This window comes from Danio rerio, chromosome 5 (genome assembly GCF_052040795.2).
Source record: "Danio rerio strain M-AB ecotype USA chromosome 5, GRCz13ab, whole genome shotgun sequence".
Classification (NCBI taxonomy): Eukaryota; Metazoa; Chordata; class Actinopteri; order Cypriniformes; family Danionidae; genus Danio; species Danio rerio.
The window spans coordinates 47,520,276-47,542,145 of NC_141025.1; the positions used below are offsets into that span (position 1 = coordinate 47,520,276).

At 35.4% G+C, this 21,870-nt stretch overlaps 2 protein-coding genes across 3 annotated transcripts in view; one reads left to right on the forward strand and one right to left on the reverse strand.

Annotated features, from left to right (window-relative positions):
• Window positions 1-15,302, forward strand: part of gc (GC vitamin D binding protein) — a 45,726-nt gene extending 30,424 nt beyond the window's left edge. The window contains exons 9-12 of one of the 2 annotated variants that reach the window (XR_015490116.1): window positions 6,412-6,544; window positions 9,424-11,199; window positions 11,834-12,001; window positions 15,114-15,302. Coding sequence is in view for 1 of the 2 variants with exons in the window: in NM_001002568.3 (NP_001002568.3) it covers window positions 6,412-6,544; window positions 9,424-9,518; window positions 11,902-12,001; window positions 15,114-15,155 (370 nt within the window). In the remaining variant the exon portion in view is untranslated. The remainder of the gene's footprint in view (window positions 1-6,411; window positions 6,545-9,423; window positions 11,200-11,833; window positions 12,002-15,113) is intronic. The other variant, NM_001002568.3, reaches the window with a different exon arrangement.
• npffr2a (neuropeptide FF receptor 2a) overlaps window positions 1-21,870 on the reverse strand; it is a 231,236-nt gene that overhangs the window by 203,969 nt on the left and 5,397 nt on the right. The window lies entirely within an intron of this gene.

Genomic DNA, 21,870 nt, shown 5'->3' on the forward strand with positions numbered 1-21,870 from the left:
TACTCAGCAATTTTGTTATTAGAAAAGAGGATGAAAGAATGAGATCCCATATCTGATTTTCCTATAATGCTCGCTTGGAGCACCAAGCATTAGGACAGTTTGCCCTCAAAAAAAGATCTGAATTCTTTGACCTTTTCTTTCATCCCTAGCTGTCAGTTTCATTTGTAAGAGTGAGCCAAAGCCGTCCTCTGATCAGCACCTCATGCCTTTCTCATTTAGCGAAAATGTAACTGTATGCACTGCATGCTGTGCTGAATGAAGCTTTTGGAGTCACTTGTATGCCTGGGTGGACAGAAAAGAATGAACTCTCGCAGAGGGGCAGACAGCCATGCACAGAAGCCTATGTTTAATTTATCTTGAACTGTAATTAGAAGAGCCACTTGACGTGGAATGTGTGCACGCAAGAGCCCCACACAAACCTGGTGTCATTAAAGGTGGCATTTGCACAGTGCTTCAGGGGGCTAACACCAGGTCATTTGTTGCAGCTTCTGGGCGTATACGAGTGAAATTAATGTAAGACATGCTGCTCTGACACAAATGAGAGAAGTAGGAACAATTTTATTAATATTTAAACTAATGATATTTAAAAGCACAGTCAGATGGACTCTAGTTCTCCAGAACCATTACACTGACCAACTGCACCCCCTAGTGGTGGAGCATAAAATTAAAATTACAGCTTGAACTGTTTTAATTGTTTCATTTCATTTTGATTATCATTAATTATTCGTTTATGTTTTGTTTTCTAGTTTCTCTATATTTCTTATGTATTCTAATTTATATTTAATTTTAAAAACATACTGAAGAGATGATGTATTTCAATATTAGCTGATATTTTAGAAAGATTAAGTTATTTAATAAGTACATTTCCCAGTAAATGAGTTCATTTGTAAAGATGGGATTTAACTACAGCGGTTTGAACTTTAGTTCTGCCAAATGACAAAAAATGTATCAATTCAATATAAAGTTATCAATATCAATTCAATATAAATTCAATTCATGTTTGTTTATGTAGCACTTTTACAATGTAGGTCGTGTCAAAGCAGCTAGTTCTAGTAAATTCCAGATTTCAGAGTTGAAGTTCAGTGTAATTCAGTTAAATTTCACTGCTAAAAGTTCAAAGTGAAGAGCAAATTCATCGATGCACAGCTCCACAAGTCCTTAACCAAGCACGCCAGTGGCAACAGTGGCAAGGAAAAAACTTTTTTTCTAAATACCAATTGACGAAATGAAGTGGAAAAAACCTTGAAAGAAACCAGGCTCTGTTGGGCACGACCATTAATCTTCTGGTCAAACTTCCTGGCCATTCTTCTTAAACCATCCTTCTGCAATCTTATACCAAAAATGGCTTAATAGCTAAAAATGTGGGAGAGCTTTTTCAGGTAGCAAAGAATTCTGGCCCAGATTTGGCATAAAGCTGGCACAGCAGGCATCCATCTGGTACTGGCATACAGCATGTGGGCCAAACATGGCCCGAGTTTGACAGAGGTGGCACAGTCTTATAGGTGGTACTAAATACTTGGGCCAATTATCAAATATAGTATTTGACCAAGATGTAAAAAATATTTTATGAGGGGAATGAACATTTAGCCTGTTTTGACTTACTTTTAAAATACATTTAAATTATTTTTTTGAGTTCCATTCAGTTCGCTTCGAGAAAACGTATGCCCATAGATAGCGTGCCCAAAGCATAAAGCTTCTTGGGTTTATCAAATTCATTGCTGTCATGATGCACCAACATATCTGGCCTAGTTCAGGCCCAGTTATGGGTTATTAACTTTGTTGAGACTTGGCCCAGATATGGTCCATGTTTGGACCTTGACTGGAAGCCAGGCTTGGTGCAATCATGCACCATAACTGACTGCGGCATGTGGGCCAAGCAAAAGCTGATTGTGTAGGACAGATCTAGGCCAGAGAAATTTTGCTATATGGGTTGCTATTATGTGATTGTCTTGTATTGCAATATGGAGCAATTAAGTGTTGATGTTCAATCAAAAGAAATCCCAGGATACTTTAAAATGAAATGATTTAATGACAATAACTTGCTGATTACATTCATTCATTCATTTTCTTTTCGGTTTTTCCCTTTATTAATCTGAGGTCGCCACAGCAGAATGAACTGCCAACTTATCCAGCACATGTTTTACGCAGTGGATGCCCTATCATCTGCAACCCATCTCTGGGAAACATCCATACACTCACACACTACAGACAATTTAGCCTACCCAATTCACCTATACCAGGGGTGTCCAAAGTTCGTCCTGGAGGGCTGGTGTCCTGCTGACTTTAGCTCCAACTTGCTTCAACACACCTGCCTGGAAGTTTCTAGTATACCTAGTAAGAGCTTGATTAGCTTGTTCAGGAGTGTTTTATTAGGGTTGGAGCTAAACTCTCCAGGACACTGGCGCTCCAGGACCGAGTGTGGACACCCCTGACATGTACCACATGTCTTTGGACTGTGGGGGAAACCGGAGCACCCGGAAGAAATCCACACGAACGTGGGAAGAACATGCAAACTCCAAACAGAAACACCAACTGACCTAGCCAGGACTCGAACCAGCAACCTTCTTGCTATGAGGCGACAGCACTACCTACTGTGCCACAGTGGTGCCACTATGATTACCACTGAATTAATTACAAAATAACTGTGTCAAATGATTAAACATAAAATGATTTAAAAATATATGATATTAATTATATCCAGCTTACATGTATATTAAAGTTACCTGAGAGAGGGGGGAGACAGGGGGAGAGAGAAACAAAGAACAGAGAGTAGGTCCCAATAAGAACCTGATAGCAGTGAAGAGATGAGAAGATAGACCCTAGAGCAAGAGAGGAGCAGAACAGGAAAACAACAGAGCAGGAAAATAGCCAAAGCAAGAAAAGAGAAAGAGCAAAGTTTACAAACCAATTTAGTCTCCTCCTCGATCACAATGAGACTCAGTGGTGTAAAGTAACAATTACAAATACTCAAATGACTGTAATTAAATTCACTAAGCAGTTTTATAAATGTGTGCTTTTACTTTCTCTTGAGTACATTTTTATTGCTGTATCTGTACTTTTACTCCACTTTCCTTTAACTTGCAGTCATTACTTTATTATTTTCTGTCTAAGGGGAATAGAAAAATCCGTCCTGTAACTCCTGTCCAAAGAAATCACACATAAAAAGTAAATCACATCAAAATAAACTACCTTAAGAAAAAAATGTTGGAGTCAGCTTCGACTTTTAAAAACAGTTAAACCTATTTTATCTAGAAAATCTTTTCAAAAATTATTAATGCTTTCAACACTTAGATTGGACTACTGTAATTCACTATATTTTGGGATCAGTCAGACAACGCTATCCCGCCTATAGTTAGTTCAAAATGTTCTTGCAAGGCTTTTAACCGGTACCAAAAAATATGACCACATCACACCAGTTTTACGCTCTCTGCACTTGTTGCCTGTGCACTTTGTGTCACTTTTAAAATTCTTCTCATGGTTTTAAAAATTACTAAATGGCCTGGCTCCTTCCTACCTGTCAGACCTGTTGTCTGAACATCAGACTGGTCGGTCTCTTCGGTCATTCAACCAGAGACTATTAAACATCCCAAAGTCGAGGCTAAAATGCAAGGGTGATCGGGCTTTCACAGTAGCTGGTCCTCCCTCGTGGAATGCTCTGCCCCTCTGTATTAGGTCTATATCATCTCTGTCTGTTTTTAAATGTAGTTTAAAAACTTGCCTTTTTGATTTGGCATTTTATCAGTGAGATTTGTGAGTTTTTAGCTATAATAACTGTCAGTAAGAATTGTTTGTTTTAGCTATGATTTTAGGCTTTTTCTTTGTGATTTGTATTGTTCAGCACATTGGTCAACCTTTGGTTGTGTATAATAGTGATAGATAAATAAAATTGACATTGACAAACTGTTTAGAAGCATTAAAAGTGTCCAAGAAAATACTTGACATGTAATGATCCAGAGACTGTTTAGACTGAATGTCACAGATGAGATAGATGTTTACTGTATGATAATCGAAATGACCTCAAACAATCACTAAATGCACAACAGAAGGTAACGTTTCCACACATATGCACAAATTACATGTAAACAACCTTTCCCAGAGTAATCCTCAATACTCACTACTATTGAGCACTTTTAAAAGGTCTTTTTACTCATACTTTGAGTAATATTTAAAACAGATACTTTCTCTACTTGTGCTACATTTTTGGGCAAGTAATGATACTTTTACTTGAGTATGACTTTTCAGTACTCTTTCCACCAAACTGATCAATCAACGTGACCATATTGTAAACCCCCCAAAAGTCCACACATATCTTAACCAGTCCCTGATCTCATCAGAATCTGCCTTTGAAATCTGTACGGCCCTTCTTTGTGAAAAATACATGTTTGGCAATATGAACAACTGCATCATGTACATTCCTACATATTTAATGATCATTTCCATGGTTTTTTGATACAGTTAAAAAAAACCTCTCCTGCACTTTAATTGACAGTACTTTTGTAACCTTACAGATTACTTTCCTAAGAAATTACTAGGTTGTGTACAACACCAAATGAGTTAAGGTTTAGAAGGCAGATTGAGTATTAAAACAATTCAGGTATTAAATTATTATTGTAATTACAAGAATAATCCGAAACAGAATTGTCCCAGACCCACTTTGTCTTCAGTGTATTTAAAAAAAAAAAAACATTTAATACAGTCTACTTGGTTACATTGTATCTTATATAAAGTGTTCTGAAATTACATCTTTAATTAATTGCACTTAATTTAACAGCATTTGACATAAACAATGTAATTACCAAAAATGTAGTGTGCAATAAGGTGAAAACAGAAGCAGGTTTAAGGAACTTTTTGCCTATTCTTTTCTTACGATATAGTAAGCTCGTTTGTAACTGATGTGATTTCTGTACTAATTAATAATATATATTTTATCCACATTTACCAGTTAGCCCAACTTTAATTCCAAATCTAACCATATCAAACATTAATAGGAGCAAAAGTTATTTATTTAGAAAATACAGTGGGATCAAATATTAGATAAAAGCCCTCAACTGAAAAATGTAAACAAAGATTAAAAAAGCAGATATTACTCAGGCAGTCTATTAAAACATAACTGACTGAAAGTTGACATATAACTCAGCAAAATGTCTAAAGGGGATTGTGAAAATAAAGTACTACCAATAATAACGATCATTCTAATGATTTGATTCTTTCCAGCAGCCATTTGACTGATAAATGGGTCAAATGCTCACTGACCCTGACATCCCAGTGAACTAATTATTGACAAACTGCATCTGATTTGCACTACACTGCAGTGCGACATACATTCACCGGCCACTTTATTAGGTACATCTGTCCAACTGCTCATTAACGCAAATGTCTAATCAGCCTATCACATGGCAGCAACTTCGGTGCAAATATGCATGTAGACATGCTCAGGACAATCTGCTGCATTGTAACAACAGTTCAGGCTGGTGGTGTAATAATGTAGGGGATATTTTCTTGGCACAACTTACCAATTAGTACCAATTGAGCATCATGTATTGTTGCTGAACATGTCCATCCCTTTATGACCTATTATGTTCTGATGGCTATCTCCAGCTGGATAACACACCATGTCATGAAGCGCGAATAATCTCAGACTGGTTTCTTGAACATGACAATGTGTTCACTACACTCAAATGGCCTCCAAAGTCACCAGACTCAATCTAATAGAGCACCTTTGGGATGTGGTGGAACGGGAGATTCACATCATGGATGTGCAGCCAACAAATCTGCAGCAACCGTGTGATGGTTTTTATGTCAAATGGTTTGCTCTCTCAACGTGTATATTTATTTTAGGGACAACAGAACAATTGATTATGACAAAGTTTATCATTAACTGTTTTGTAACTTTTCATTTTATTTAATTTGTCAGTTTTTTGTTGTTGTTTTCAGTCAATTTAAATCTGCTAAAACTAAATACTAGTTATAATCATTTCAAATATGGAATAAATATATCTAGCTGTAGAAAGGCTAGATTCAATTAGTTACATTTTAAGAGATTTGTTTGCTGAATATTCAGGGGTAAAACTGACCCAGCTTAATACACCACAGCATAGATGAAATAATATGAAGCATTTAAAACACATTTAATTTATTGATTGTTATTATTGTTCTTATTTGTTTTCTTTATGTTTAACTAACAAATATCAATCACATGATGTTTATGATATGATGTTATGATGTTCAATTATATTAAAAGTATGTAATTCAAATAGATGGAAATTGTATATGCATTCCCAATACATAAGTCTTATTTGTTAAAAAAAAATTTTGAGTGAACAAAATCATGTTGTAAGACACAGCAGGGGAATTATAAAACTTCCTATTTCCAAGTGTTGTGTGTGTTTCATACTGTATGTGTATTTGCAGATATTTGTTTCTGATTGGAGTGAAACATGCCACCATTTCTCTGCCTGTGCTGGCGACCATTTTTGACCGAATCAGGGACACGGTGACGGCCTGCTGCTCATCTGCTGATGCCTCTGCATGTTTAACAGAGAAGGTCAGGAAACACTAATCATCTGTGCAATCACTGAGGTTGCTCCTCAAGTTCGAAAGGGTGCTTTAGCTTCTGTTTTGACATATTTTCGTCATGTCCCTTTGAAAGTGAACCCAACAATTTATATGATGTCACAAAGTTACAAAGTGCAGCATCCCTGTGCAGTTTCAGAAAAAAAAAGTTAAAGATCTGTCAGAGTGGAACCACAAAGCACAATTTAAAAAAAAGTTTATGTACCCTGTATTGGTATAAAAAAAAAAGTATATTACTACTTTAAAGACATAAGTATTTTTTGTACTCCCCTACTAACAATTCTATGCCCTCTTTTATAAGCTTGTTGATGCATAATAACAAAAAATCTTAGATGTAACTCTCGTTCCCTGAAGGAATGAATGGAGACATTATATTAAGACATTAAAGGATTTGCTTAGAACAGGGGTTATCTAACTGTGGGCCGTGACCCACTAGTGGGTCGCACTGTGAGGAAAGGTGGGTCGCGCAACATCACTTAGCTGAAGCTATATTTACGTTGCAGTAAATCAAAACCAGTATGATATTGAGCGAACGACTCTTTAGAGACAATTCCGTTTTTCATATAAATAATTTAGGTTAAAACACATAAGCTGAAACAGTCTGAATCAGCCTTCATTAAATGAATCAGTCAGATTCATTTGTGTTGAACTGTCATGTGTCTATGTCAGTAGCGAGCAGCACTCATGACCGCAGCCGCCAAGTGTTTGGTTTTAAAAACTTTTCCATTTTACCAAAGGCGTCGCAGAATTCTGATACATCTTCAGATTAAACCAAATCTAAAAAGGAGCCACACAGAAAATATGATCAGTCCTACCTCGATCTTAGTTTTATTGCTGGCAGAGGTCCAGAGGGTGAGGTAGTCCTGCATTGTCTTTTATGCTTAGAAAAGCTTGCAAGTGCTAGCATGAAACCCTTAAAACTTAAACGCCACCTGACAACAAAACATTCTGCAAATGTCAACAAAGGTTGATCATATTCTCTTTTAAAAAAAGAAGAGTATCTTCGTCAACAAAAAAACTGATCACATTACAGCCAGCATCCCACAAAAAGCACTTTGAGCCTCATTTTGTGCATATCGAATCGCAAAATTAAAAAAGCCACACACCATATATTTTTCACTGCTTTGAATGGATACATGTTTTACCCATTTTCAATATTAAAATAGTATGGTGAGTCTTAAGATTGAATTAATTGCCTAGATGTGTCCTGGAAGTTTGGGAACCCCTGGCTTACAAGACAAATCATTCTGAGTTGTATGAAAATGGACCAATGAAATGGCAATGAAAATGGCATGACCAATCTGCATTAGGAGCCACTCCCATAATTATGGATACATAAGGTGCACATATGAGATTACACATCAGGTTTCTTCAACTGCATTCCGCTGGCTATTCAGCCCCTGTGGTAACAAGACATAACGTCTCAAATCCCTCCTTCAGGAAACAAGGGTTATATCTGTAACCTAGATATTACATATTAGTAATTCACAACGAGTTATGTTGTAATGACATTAGGGGATATGTATATAGCACACTACAGAAGATTAATTAGTTATGCATTTGGGGCGATGTATGCCAAGTGGGTAGCATGAGCGCACAAGCACCATTAAAGGCGTAATTATTCAATGCCCCAGATGAAGGCTCTTAATGCCTTATTTTTTTTTCTAAAATTAGCCTTTTTCTCTTTTTCTTGAAATGACTGAAAATAAACATAGAAGGCTGATAAAAATGCTCTTTTAGAAAAAAAATACTGACAGCACAGTAGTTTTCTGTCGTTCACTTATACTTTCTGTATAATTCAGTCAGAAGATTGAGCAAAAGTATACATTAAATATTTTTCTCAAGTATTTCTTGAAGTGTATTTCTAAAAAGCATCTTTGTAAAGTATTTATGAAAGCATTTTCAGTTCTTTAAGAGCCAGACTTGCCTGAAACTGACATGTGCTGTACCCGTGTGTGATCCAAGACAGGAGAGCTTGTTTCATAACAAGCTGATTTAAAAATGTTTTGTTTTTAGCAGCAGGTTTTGGTTATTGGAATTACACAACCAAGCCATTCTTCAGATTGCTTATTTAACTGTAAGATAGCTGAAACCCTGGGTAGATGGCTATAGTGAGAGGCTTCGATCTTTCTGATGCATGTCTAGATGATTCGCTAGCACAATGACACTCTGACTTGACAATGAGAGCCTTAATTTTGCTGTGAAGCCTCATTTCATTTTTGAGATTGGGATTGCTTTGTTCGGAGCTCTGAGATGTTATGCTAATGGATTCCAATGCGTTTTTGACAATAATACAAAAGCCACATGAAGGAACACAGTTTTGTACAGAGTGTTAAGTAAAATAACTTTAAACCTTATCTTAAATTTCATAACTAGCACTTCTTTTCAATTTCAAAAATGATGTTAAAATCTTACAGGCAGCCTAATCTAATGCATGCTGCCGTTTTCCATCCTCCAATTATCCTTTCCGTTCTGTTTGTTGTATGCAGTAAATGGTGAAGTGAGAAGATTGGCTGGTGTGAGCATCTAATTGAAGGGACTAAACGTACACCCTGAAAATGAACTCGCATCATTAGCATGCACCAACTAAGATGGTTCACCAGCTGAGACAGCGTTGCGTGATTTCAATTAATTCAGAGCGACAGGCTGCTCTTTGTACCCACCAAGTGCCAGCCAAACCCAAATTGTCAAACAGCGAGACGTTACTCTCCCTTCTTCTCTCCCACCGCTTGAGCTGCTTTGAACATTGGCGAGGAAGATACATTAATGGTTTTAAGAGGTTGTATTACTGGTCAAACTGTTCTTTTATTTTTATTTTTTTCTCGCCCTCTCTTAAATTTTATCAAACAGGAGAGCACATTGGAAAAGACTACAGCCTTTCTGTCCAAGTTGGATGACACTTGCTCGCAGTACTCCAAACTGGATTTGCCAGCGTTCACAACTCTGTAAGTTACAGTTAGGGTGCATTCACACCAAGCGCAATAACAAATAAAGATTACAATCAAAGAAGAGTTCTACACCTAAAATCATTCTGGATGTACGTAGAACAACAGCAGCGATCAGACCATGACTTTCAGAACTATTTTATTCTCAGCTGACAAATGTTAAAACAATGACAGCCAGTCAGAATCGGGTCACAATTTACAATAGAGTTTCATTAGTTAACGTATTTACTATCATGAACTAATTATGCACAATATTTGAATAGCATTTATTAATCCTACTTCAACATGTACTTATGCATTAGTAACATCCAAATTTGTGCTTGCTAACATTAGTTAATGCACCTTAAGTTAACTAACAATGCACAACTCTATTTTCATTAATTAGCATGCACTAAACATGAACAAATAACGTAACATTAACTATCACAACCTTATTGTAAAGTGTTACCCAGAATCAGTACTGTCGCAAACTTGCGATGCTGCCTTGAGCGACTACCCATATTGCCCAAGCCTAAATCTGCCACTGCTCACAATCCGTTGAAATAGGATGGATTCACACAACTTAAAAGCTATGGACTACACTGTGGAGAAGCTCTGTTAATAACTCACTGAAAACCCTAATAAGTTGACTGAACTATATTGATCGAGTAAACTCGTTGCCTCAATTTTTTTTTTTTTGTAATGGAGTCTCCCAAAATTGGCATATTTAAGTTTATTTAACTTGCCAGTTTTGTAGACTATACTTAAATTGTTCAGTTCACCAAACTTAGCATTCAGTTTGGTGAACTGAACAATTTAAGTATTATCTACAAAACCGGCAAATACATTTTAAACAAAAAATAAGTAGCCATTTATTCACATTATGATCAATAATGATACCTGAAACCATTTGTTTTCTGATTTAAAAATACCTTGCAATTAAAAGGTTGCACATATTAGTATTTTACAGTCAAGACTACATTTGTGAAAATGACCTTAAGGATTAATTATGATTTTGAGCTCACTACACTTGAAATCTTAAGTTTATGCATTGTCCTGGTACATAAGTTAAATTAACTCATATTTTTAAGTGGACCAAAATGCAAAATTTTAAAAGTTACATTCAGTCAACTTTACTCATTTGTATAAGTAAAGACAACATTAGGGATTACAGTGGTCTTTTTAAAGATTATTTAAAGTTAATGACGATCTAGAATACCATTTACTTAGTATTTATTAGTAATATCATGGGAAAGAATCATATAAATACATGGACATTATGCAAGCCGGTCTAGTATTAAAATAAAAAGGATTATCTGGTATCTAGTTTGTGTTGCCTCCTTTAAAAAATATTGAGGAAAGTAGTTGACTGTGATCACTAAAATCTTTCAGATGAATACATTTTTAAATACATTTTCACATGTCACATGAGCTAGTAGCACACTGAGGACATCTGTTGGGATGTACAAGGGAATAATGCTGAATTAAATCACATTAAATATAAAGATTTTTTTTTTTGTCGAGATGTTTATCTTTTGACAGTGTGGATAAAAAGACAATTATTGTTATATTTACATTTATAGATATCATACCTGGTGTGAACAGGCCTTTAGACTAGAAAAGCTCATTATCTGTAGATGTAGCTTAATGGCAGGGGCTATGAAATGTTGGAGCTGGTTACTTTTAATGGTAAGACTCTACAGTAACAGTACATGAATAATGATGTGTTAACATGTAAACTAAACATTATTTTGAACTAATGATGAGTTAAGGCATGAGCTAATCATGAACTTACTTTAACTACAACATGAGTCACAGGAGTTCATGTGCGAATAATGGGCACATTAATGTATGTATTACTTAATTTATTATTAATTCATGCATTAGCTAACATTTAACTTTAAGCTAAATGAACTCATGAGCTGCTGATGTATAATTATGCCATGACTTTACTTGGAAGGACACACTATCATTAATTCATCCTTAACTACCCATGAACAAACTGTTGATGTTGACAGAACACTTTTCTATTGTTATTCAGTGTAAACACACTAGACGGACGTGCATAAAGTGTTCATGAGTATAAAAATTAGTTAATGATGATGTGCCCCTCAAAGTAAAGTCATGATATAATTATATATTAACATATCATGAGTTCATAGTGGTTAAATTAAGCGTAAACTAATGGAGTAATTAATACATTAAAAAACAAACAATCTTGTACTAACAAATAATTAAGGTAGCCGTTATTCACTGAACTTGTGTTGTAGTTAGAGTTAGTTCATGATTAGCGCATGCTTTAACTCATTATCAGTTCATAATTAAGTAATGTTTAGTTTACATATTAACACATCATTTTTAATGTCCTGTTATTGTAAAGTGTTTACCTTTTGATGTCCTGCAGAATGCAGAAGGAGGGAGGAGAGACTCGCAAACAAGCATGGGTTTCTTGGGCCTCGTCCTGCTGTTCCAAGCTCTCACCGGCACAACTGTGTCAGAAACTGGTGAGCACAATAACCTACTACTGCTTTTTGGAAACTTTTAGCCATGAGTCACTGGAGTACTGTAATGAAGTTACCAAGCTTCTGTTTACATTGAGTGCAAATAGCACACTTACTGACTTCACTCACTAGTGCAAGGTTAGGATTCAAGTTGCAAATAATGTCCATTTATCAGCAACAGCAGTTGGCTATAGGGAGTAAAAGGCGCATGAGAATTTTGATCACAATCAAACTGATTTAGGGCACATGTTCAACAAACACATTACATTTCTTTTCACATCACATAACAGATCAGAGATTTATTTTCCTTTTTTTTATAGTGTACAGTTAACGTCAGAATTATTAGCCCCCTTTAATTTTTTTCTTCTTTTTTAAAATTTCCAAATTATGTTTAATAGAGCAAGCAAATTTTCACAGTATGTCTGATAATATTTTTTCTTCTGGAGAAAGTCAAATTTGTTTTATTTAGGCAAGAATGAAAGCGGTTTTAAAAATTTTAAACACCATTTTAGGGAAAAAAATTTCAGCCCCTTAAAGCTATTTTTGTTTTCGATAGTCTACAGAACAAACCATTGTTATACAAAAACTTGCCTAATTACCCTAACCTGCCTAGTTAACCTAATTACTCGAGTTTAGCCTTTTAAACGTCACCTTAAGCTGTATAGAAGTGTCTTGAAAAATATCAAGTCAAATATTATTTACTGTCAGCATGGCAAAGATGAAATAAATCTAATTCTAAATAAAATCTAAAACTATTATGTTTATGAATGTGTTGCAAAAAAATCTGCTCTCTGATAAGAGAAATTGGGAAATTGGGGAAAAAAATAAAGCGGTCTAATAATTCTGACTTCAGCTGTAAATGAATGTCATACATTTGGTACTCATTTACACTTAAAAAGATACACTGAAAAAAAATCATTTCTGCAAATTTGTTGCAAACTATTTATATATATTTTTTTATTTAAACAAACAAATTAAATTAAGTAATATTCAACTTAATTTGTTTAAGTTCAGCCCAAATAAATTTTTTACAGCCACTTAACTTAAAAAACAATAATTCCAAGGGATCATCTTTGAATAATTTTTTTTCAGTGTATTAGTGCATACTGTTTAGCTATTTAGCATCTAAATGCTGTTATTTTCAGTATACAACTTCAAATATTTACACATATATTAGAATTATTGTTTTTTTTAGTAAAATTTTATAAATAAATACACACACACACACACACACACACACACACACACACACACAGAGAGACAAACAACACACAAATACTCTCAACGGACCCTTTATTAGGTAAACCAGTCCAACTGCTCGTTAACGCAAATTTCTAATCAGCCGATCACATGGCAGCAACTCAATACATTTAGCAATGTAGACAAGGTCAGTACGGTCTGCTGCAGTTCAAAGGTAATTTAAGTGACTTTAAATGTGGCATGGTTCCCAGACTGGCTGGTCTGTATTTTTGAAATTGCTGATCAACTGGGATTTTCTCACACAGTAGTCTCTAGGGTTTACAGAGAGTAGTCTGACAAGCCTGAAGTCAGAGTAGAATGGCCAGACTGCTTCCAGCTGATAGAGAGACTTCAGTAACACAAATAGCCAATTATTACAACCGAGGCATCTCTGAATGCCACTATCCAACCTTGAGGTGGATGAATTACAGCAGCAGAAGACTACACCAGGTTCCATTCCTGTCTCCTAAAAACAGGAAACCAAGGCTAAACCTAAATTGCATGATAGAAGATAAGAAAACCATTGCCCGGTCTAAGTGTTCATTTCTGCTGCAACATTCGTATGGTAGGGTCAGAATTTGGTGTCAACAACATGGAAGCATGGATCCATCCTGCCTTGTATAAACGGTTCAGGCTGGTAGTGGTGTAATGGTGTGGGGGGTATTTTCTTGGCACACTCTGGACCCATTAGTACTAATTGAGCATTGTGTCAATGCCACAGCCTACCTAAGTAGTATTGCTGACCATCTCCAACCCTTTGCAAAACCACAGTGTACCCATCTTCTGATGGATACTTCCAGCAGGATAACATGCCATGTCATAAAGTGTGAATCATCTCAAACTGGTTTCTTGAAGATGACAATGAATTCACTGTACTCAACTGGCCTCCACAGTCACCAGACATCAATACAATAGAGTATCTTTAGGTTGTGGTGGAACTGGGGATTCACATCATGGATGTGCAGCCGACAAATCTCCAGCAACTGTGTGCTGCTATCATGTCAAAATAGACCAAAATCTCTGAAAAGAATATTGTCAGTACCTTGTTGAATCTATGCCATGAAGGATTAGGGCAGTTCTATTGGCAAAAGGGGGTTCAACCCGGTACTAGTAGGGCGTACCTAATAAAGTGAGTGTATACATTCTGTTGTGACTATCCTTGATCAAAGTTTCAAATTAATCACATCTTGGGTCTGCTGAGGGATTTAGAAGCTTCCTTAGCAAAAATTACATAGAACATCAAGTCTTCATTTGTGGCTGTTTATTGCTGAGGTAGTTGAACAAAAAACTGATATGAAATGAACTAAATCAAACGACTTTGGTCATCAAACACTGAAGGTAAGGTCTAAAGACCATGTCCTCCCAGCAGGCCCTTCTCCAGTAGGCCACACCCAGGCCTTTTAAGCTTCCTCTGGCCTGCAGGGGGTGCAAATCTCCAACATAAAAGAAATCAAGATTAACAACACATACCTTTAAATGAAATAAACAAATGGCTCCTACATATTCATTCATTATTACTTTTCTGCTTAGTCCCTGATTTAACATGGTTCAATACAGCGGAATGAACCACCAACTACTCTGTCATATGTTTTACACAGCGAATGCCCTTGCAGCTACAACCCAATACCTCTCTCATACACGCTCTTATTATTCACATAAGCACACACTCTACGGCCTATTTAGATGATTCAATTTCAATTATAGTGCATGTCTTTGTACTGTGGGTGAAGCCGGAACACCCAGAGTTTAAACCCAAAATGAGGTTCATCTTCAGGGCAAAAAGATCAGATGAGGTTTCGGAATGCTGATTTTAATTTAATACTTTCAAACAGTTATTAAGCCGAGGTTTGATTAAAGCTCATGTTTTCTGTTTCAGACAGAGGAGGTTATTAAATATGATGATGACAGTGCTGCTTAAGGACTTGCTCTTCAAACATCTTTTTGAGCTCCAGCAATTGAGCTGGATGAAGAGATCGCCTGAATTCCTTCTCCAATAGGAAATGTCATGCCTCTCGCCATCTGAGATGCTTTATTCTCTTTAAATAAACTTTTCACTTGCTTCAAAGAGTGTTTGTTTGTTTTCTCTGTTCAGTTTGCTCTTTTAGCTCAGGAGGCTTGTGGCATTTGCAGTGTAATTGTATTATGTTTCTGTATGAATAACCTTTTCTAGCAGCATAACAACGTCCACAGTAAGATGGTTCTGTTTGTTGCCATGGTGTTTCATCAGAGACTGCACAACTCCTTCACATTTACATTAGAATTACTATTTCTTTCTTATTGAAGTGGTTAGCAGTTAATTATTTTACCTGGTTGTTATTTATTGACTGCTGTGAATATCCAAGTCTTGGTGTAAATGGAGAGCGTCATTAAAAGACCATTAAACATCAAATTTGTCATTTGCAGCTCAACCAATAGCAAAAGTTTTGGGTGAGGCCACTGTTACTATGTACAGCATATACACAATACAATAAAAAATAAACCAACAGTATAAAAACAGAGAAGATTATAAAATACAAAGACATAATACAGAATGAAGTACAGTTATTTTGAACTAATGAGTTATAAGTCTGGATTTAAACAGAAAGAGAGAGTGAATGTTGCAGCTGTCAGGCGGAAGAGAATTCCAGAGTTTGGAAGCAGAGCGACTGAAAGCTCTGCTCCCTATTGTGCTGAGAACATAATATCTGAAATGTGCATGTGTTTGGAAATATGCTCGGTTAATTCTAAGTAGAGGAGACTACTAGATAAACTACAAATGTTATCCTTTAATGTGTGTGTTCAATTTGTACAGTTCATCTGGAAAGTATTCACAGTGCTTTTCCCACATTTTATAATTACAATCTAATTCTAAAATTGGTTAAATTCATTATGTTCATTAAAGAGCTCCTATGAAGCATCATAAAAAGTCATAGTTTAGTTTTGGGTTTCTCCAACAACAGGCTGGTATGCGTACAAAATCAAAAAACAATATCTCAAAAGTCAAAGTTTCATTGTTTAACCCAGTGGTCCTCAAACTTTTTTCATCAAGTACCACGTCAGATAAAAATTGTCTCTCCAAGTACCACCACAATGAGCAGTATTGAAATACAATAGCATAGTAAGCCCAGTAAAGCAGCTACAGTACTGCACACTTCAAAAACGTGGCAGATTAATTCCTATTATTAAGAATATTTATTATTGTCAGCCACTTTAAACATAAATAGTCTAAACGTCAACACGGTACTGTGCTTATATGTAAAAAAAACAAACTAAAAGAGCCAACATTTAAATTAAAATGTGTAAAACTTAAAAAGAAAAGTGCTGTACTTAAAAGTATTAACATATAGTAACCAATTCATTAACACCTGAACATGTGGCCTGGACCTCGGAAATATAGGCTAAATGTCATATAATAAATATTATTATATGTCATATTCATAAATAAATAATTTTGATACATTTTGAAATATATGTAGCATATGCACATATTTCATATTTGATTCCTCCGCGTACCTCTAGAAGGAAGCCCGGTATCACAGTTTGAGAACCACTGGTCTAACCCCTGTGTGTGTGTGTGTGTGTGTGTGTGTGTGTGTGTGTGTGTGCTTGTAAAATGTAATGTAAAACTCCATCTATTTGCCCAATGATGAAACTAAAAGCATGGTTAAAGGTTAAATGCGTATAAGCCTTTTAGCGCTTCTTAAAAATTCTGTTATTTATTAGAATTGATTTATATTCGTTTTTCAGCTCAAAATTTAATTTGACTCCAATTTTAAGTGACCGTCACATTTAGACTGTATTTCTAATTGTAAGAACGTATCACATTCATTGTTTATGACTCAACTTAGAGTTTTGATTTATATCTGATCCCATTCTTTTTAGTTGTACGTTCATTAGGGACTAAACAGCGCTTAAAGTTCCACTCTCACGGGTTGAGTTTCTTCTCACGGACACTCTGAAATTAGTCAGAGGAAGGATGCAGGGTTATCTAACAGCCAATTAGTCCGCTTTCCTCCTGCTCACTCATCCTAAAAGAGTAGTTAATTTAGTCATTTCCATACAACTTGCTAATATTAGTGATTAAATGATTAAAAGGTCTTCATGCTGCCATGCCACACTGCTCAGGACAGTCAAATGCGCCTTACAAATCTATTAAAAGGATGTCACAACATAGCAGAAGCACAGACTCCACATAATCTACTGGATATAAAAGATTTCAGGAGAATTCAGATAGTATCAACACTTTATTGGGCACAACATATAGTGCATTTGTATTAGTGGAAGAAATGCATTTTTTTGGACAGGCCAAAATTAAAAAATAGATGTGTCTAAATTAAAAAATAAAAAAATATATAGCACCTAAAATTATTTCACAATCAATTTAATAAAATTGCAGTTTTACATCAAAAGTTGATAATGGTTAAAAAAACAACTACATTTTGATGATAAAATATAAACATTTAAATGATGGCTGTTATTTCTTTCTGTTTTCAAACATTAAATACCGAATGCATCAAATTAAATAAAAAACAAATATGAAACAACACACAACATATCAGGATATAAAGCAATAAATGACTATCATATTTAGCTAAATGCTGCTCTTTTATCATTGTATTTTTTCATTTTATTTTTGTTATTTTAATAATTTTTTTTTGTCTTCATAATTAACTAACGAACTGTAGACACATTCCTGCTTGACGTTTTAGAAAATATTTTGCGCAGCAACCCAGTATATATTAAGGATCATCAAGAACAAAACACACACACGTGAACATGTTACATAGCCCCATAAATGTCCAACTTATATTTAACTGAATCATATAACGGCCTATAGCTAAATGTTGAAAATTGCTCATTTTATTTTTATAAAATAAAATGTCAAAACGTATTGATATTATTTGAGTAAAAACAATACCGACATTTAAGAATCCATATTTATTTTATTAATTCATTCATTTGATTTGTTTATTGGTGCTTATATAAGCTTTAACTTAAATCATACAACAGTACCTTGGACAGCTACAGTGCCACTCCGTGCCAAGTGCCACAGTGACAAGTCCAAAAAATTAAAGAAAGATTGACTTTCTATGGTACAAGTCGACATCACAACAAGCCATAACCGTCCTTCTGGTGGTATAGCCGACATTAAATTACAAAACAAGCCATCTGGGCTTTGGATTCATTCATTAATTCATTTTCTTTTCGGCTTAGTCCCTTTATTAATCCGGGGTTGCCACAGCGTAATGAACCGCCAACTTATCCAGCTCGTTTTTACGCAGCAAATGCCCTTCTAGCCGCAACCCATCTCTGGGTAGCATGCACACACACTCATTCACAAACATACACTATGGACAATTTAGCCTACCCAATTCACCTGTACCGCATGTCTTTGAACTGTGAGGGAAACCGGAGCATTCGGAGGAAACCCACGGGAACACAGGGAGAACATGCAAACTCCACACAGAAACGCCAACTGACCCAGCCGAGGCTCAAACCAGCAACCTTCTTGATGTGAGGTGACAGCACTACCTAATGCGCCACTGCGTCTCCGGGCTTTGAATTAAAAAGTGCAATTTATTTTCTCGTTGTTCAAGAGTCTGCAAGTTTGTATTCCATGGATATACTGTAGGATGTTGTGAATTGTGATCTTTGTCTTTTTTTTGATGTGCAACAGAAAAAAAAAAAGTCTTTCAGCAGAGCATGTGGTCGGTGGTAAAGTTCTCACCTGGATCAGAGCGAGGTTTTGTGCTAACAGCGCTGCATGCAATAAACTCACGCTCAGTCAAAGCAAAGTAAAGGTCCCATTGATAGTAGGATATCAATAAAATTAATCAAGCTCTAGCCATCAATAAAACAATAGGCTATTTTATTATCTTAAGATTTGACAGAAAATATTCACACATAATCTGTTGGCATAGTTCAGTACGGTCGTCTAACTGTGCTGAGAATTACGGGCCGGGAACAGTTTGTAATCGTGCTGCGCCATTCCAGGCTCAGTTCAGAAACAACTGTACTGAAGTGTTCTTTGAATGCTTTGGCACGATTGTGGAAGAGCGGCTTTAGACATTTGAACAACCGGTTTCCTAGCTAATCTTCTTCTCACATTATAAAGTCTGTTGTTTTTGTGCCTGACAATTCTCGTGGTCTTACCTTGTGAAATTCCATAACAGTTCTCAGGGTCTAATATTTTATAGAGACTTCCTTACAGCATCATGCTTTAAATCATTTTTACTATAAAACAGTGCACACAGATATACAGCTTCCAATAAGTAACAACTTAATTTGAATACAACCATTAATGCATGTGCTTCTTAACACCCCCATACAAACTTTACATCTAAGGAGGGTTTAGATACTGCATTTCACCCACACCATCAGCAACACAAAGACATATTATTTAGTTTTTCTCAAAGGTATTCTTGTGCAATCATCATGCAATACTCATTCAAGGTGCTCAGGGCTTGTTTTGGTCCCATAAGGGTCTTGGAACATTTTCTTAACTGCTCCACCAGTACAGATGTAAACATCAGCTCCAGTATTTTTTTCTTTTACCCAGTTCAAAACACTGCAGTAAAAAGACATCATCTTAGCTCTTTTCACATCTGTTTATCTCAGTTTGAATCATATTGAGTTGCTTTTGGACTTAAAGTAGTTTTAGTTTTTAAAGAATTAAAGTAGTTCCCATGTTGAGTGAAACATTATGCATATATATATATATATATATATATATATATATATATATATATAGTTTTAGTTTTAGTTTATATATATATATATATATATATAGTTTTAGTCTTTTAGTTTTTAAAGAATTAAAGTAGTTCCCATGTTGAGTGAAACATTATGCATATATATATATATATATATATATATATATATATATATATATATATATATATATATATATATATATATATATATATATATATATATATATATATATTCTAGAGAACATTTTGAAATGATGATGATTATTAATATTAATATTATTATTATTATTATTATTATTATTATTATTATTATTAGAAGTCCAAAAGCATGTTCTGTCTCTACTTCAGAAATGAAAAGACAGACCGTCTGTAGCTCTAGGATTCACTCCTGTCTGCTACAAAGCCAGAATATGTGGACAACTGGAGAGAAAATGAAAACATAATGGACTGTGTATTGTTTTACATGAAAAGAAATGAAATTTATATGTTGAGTTTTGCTGTTTACTGGCTGTAAGCTATGTATATTTACATTTTTACTGGCCTCTTTATTAGATAGACTACATCTCTACACTGTTCTCTGTAATATAAATTCCTGATCAGACGTGTCAGAATTTGCTGTGTTGACAAAATTGAATTCAACTCCAAATCAAAAAAGTTGAGACAGTATGGAAGAAGCTAAAAACGTACTAATTTTCAAATTAACTTTGACTTGTATTTCATTGCAGAAAAAATAAATAAATTATATATATATATATATATATATATATATATATATATATATATATATATATATATATATATATATATATATATATGTTTAGATGTGTGACTGCCACTCATATTTAAATGTTGTAGTGTAAGTAAACTAACTCCTCATTCTGCTGTAACATTCAGCAGTGACTAATGCCGAGTTCAGACTGCATGATTTTCAAAGTAGTCGTGTCACAGATGTTTTCACACACTGCATGAATATCTGGGCTAGCGTTTCGTCGCTGCTTTGTTTACACTGCAAGATGGATTGGCGACAGGGACATTCACATTGCATGACTTTACTATAGGAAGAATCGCAGACAACTTCGTCCAAACTACGTGTCACAGCCAAAAACACGTAGTATATCTTTTGTTATGAACTACATAATGAGAAAGAAGCCTTTAATGGGGTATAAAATGTACATATTTGCTCACCTGGGTTTAAAGGGAATTAGCCATTTCTCTTCAACGTTGATAATAAACTAATTTCTTTCTGTATAAAATGTCAAACAGACACGGTTGCTCCTGAGTCCTGTCAAACCTCCACTATTTTTTCCTTCATTTCGTGGGTCCAAATAAACCGAAAAAGAGCGCTTTTAACTTCTCCCCCAGCCTCCCGCTGGCCTGCAGCAGGTATACACAGACGCACACACAAGTGAAAGCTGCTCTCTCATTTGCTGTAGGCGATGGCTGATGTTATTTTCAGTCAAACTCAATTCACACGCCGTGATTTGAATCGCCGTCAGCTCCAGATATTTAGCATGCTAAATATCTCACAAGCATCGGCGATTCTTTCAGATCGCGTCTTTGATAGTTCATACTGTGTGATTGTCACTCAAGTGCACGAGCATCGATTTGCCTGTGATTTCAGGCATTTGTCAGCGATTTCTCAAAACCTGTCGACGAGCCAAAATCGGGCTAAAATCACGCAGTCTGAACTAGGCATAAGAAGGAAGCTTGAACAGAGTGTGAACTATAATCAGCTGGGATTTTGTCAGACAGTGCATAATGCCACTGAGCAGGTTTTATGAACTGCATGATTATTTGTACTCTGTTATTTACAATTCAGCCTCAGAACAGGGGTCTGTTCTTTGTACATACTGTAGATTACCCATTTAGCTGGAATTGGTTATTGACAATTTGACACAATCCAGTATAGTATTGTTCTTCATAATTATTCTGAGAGCTGTT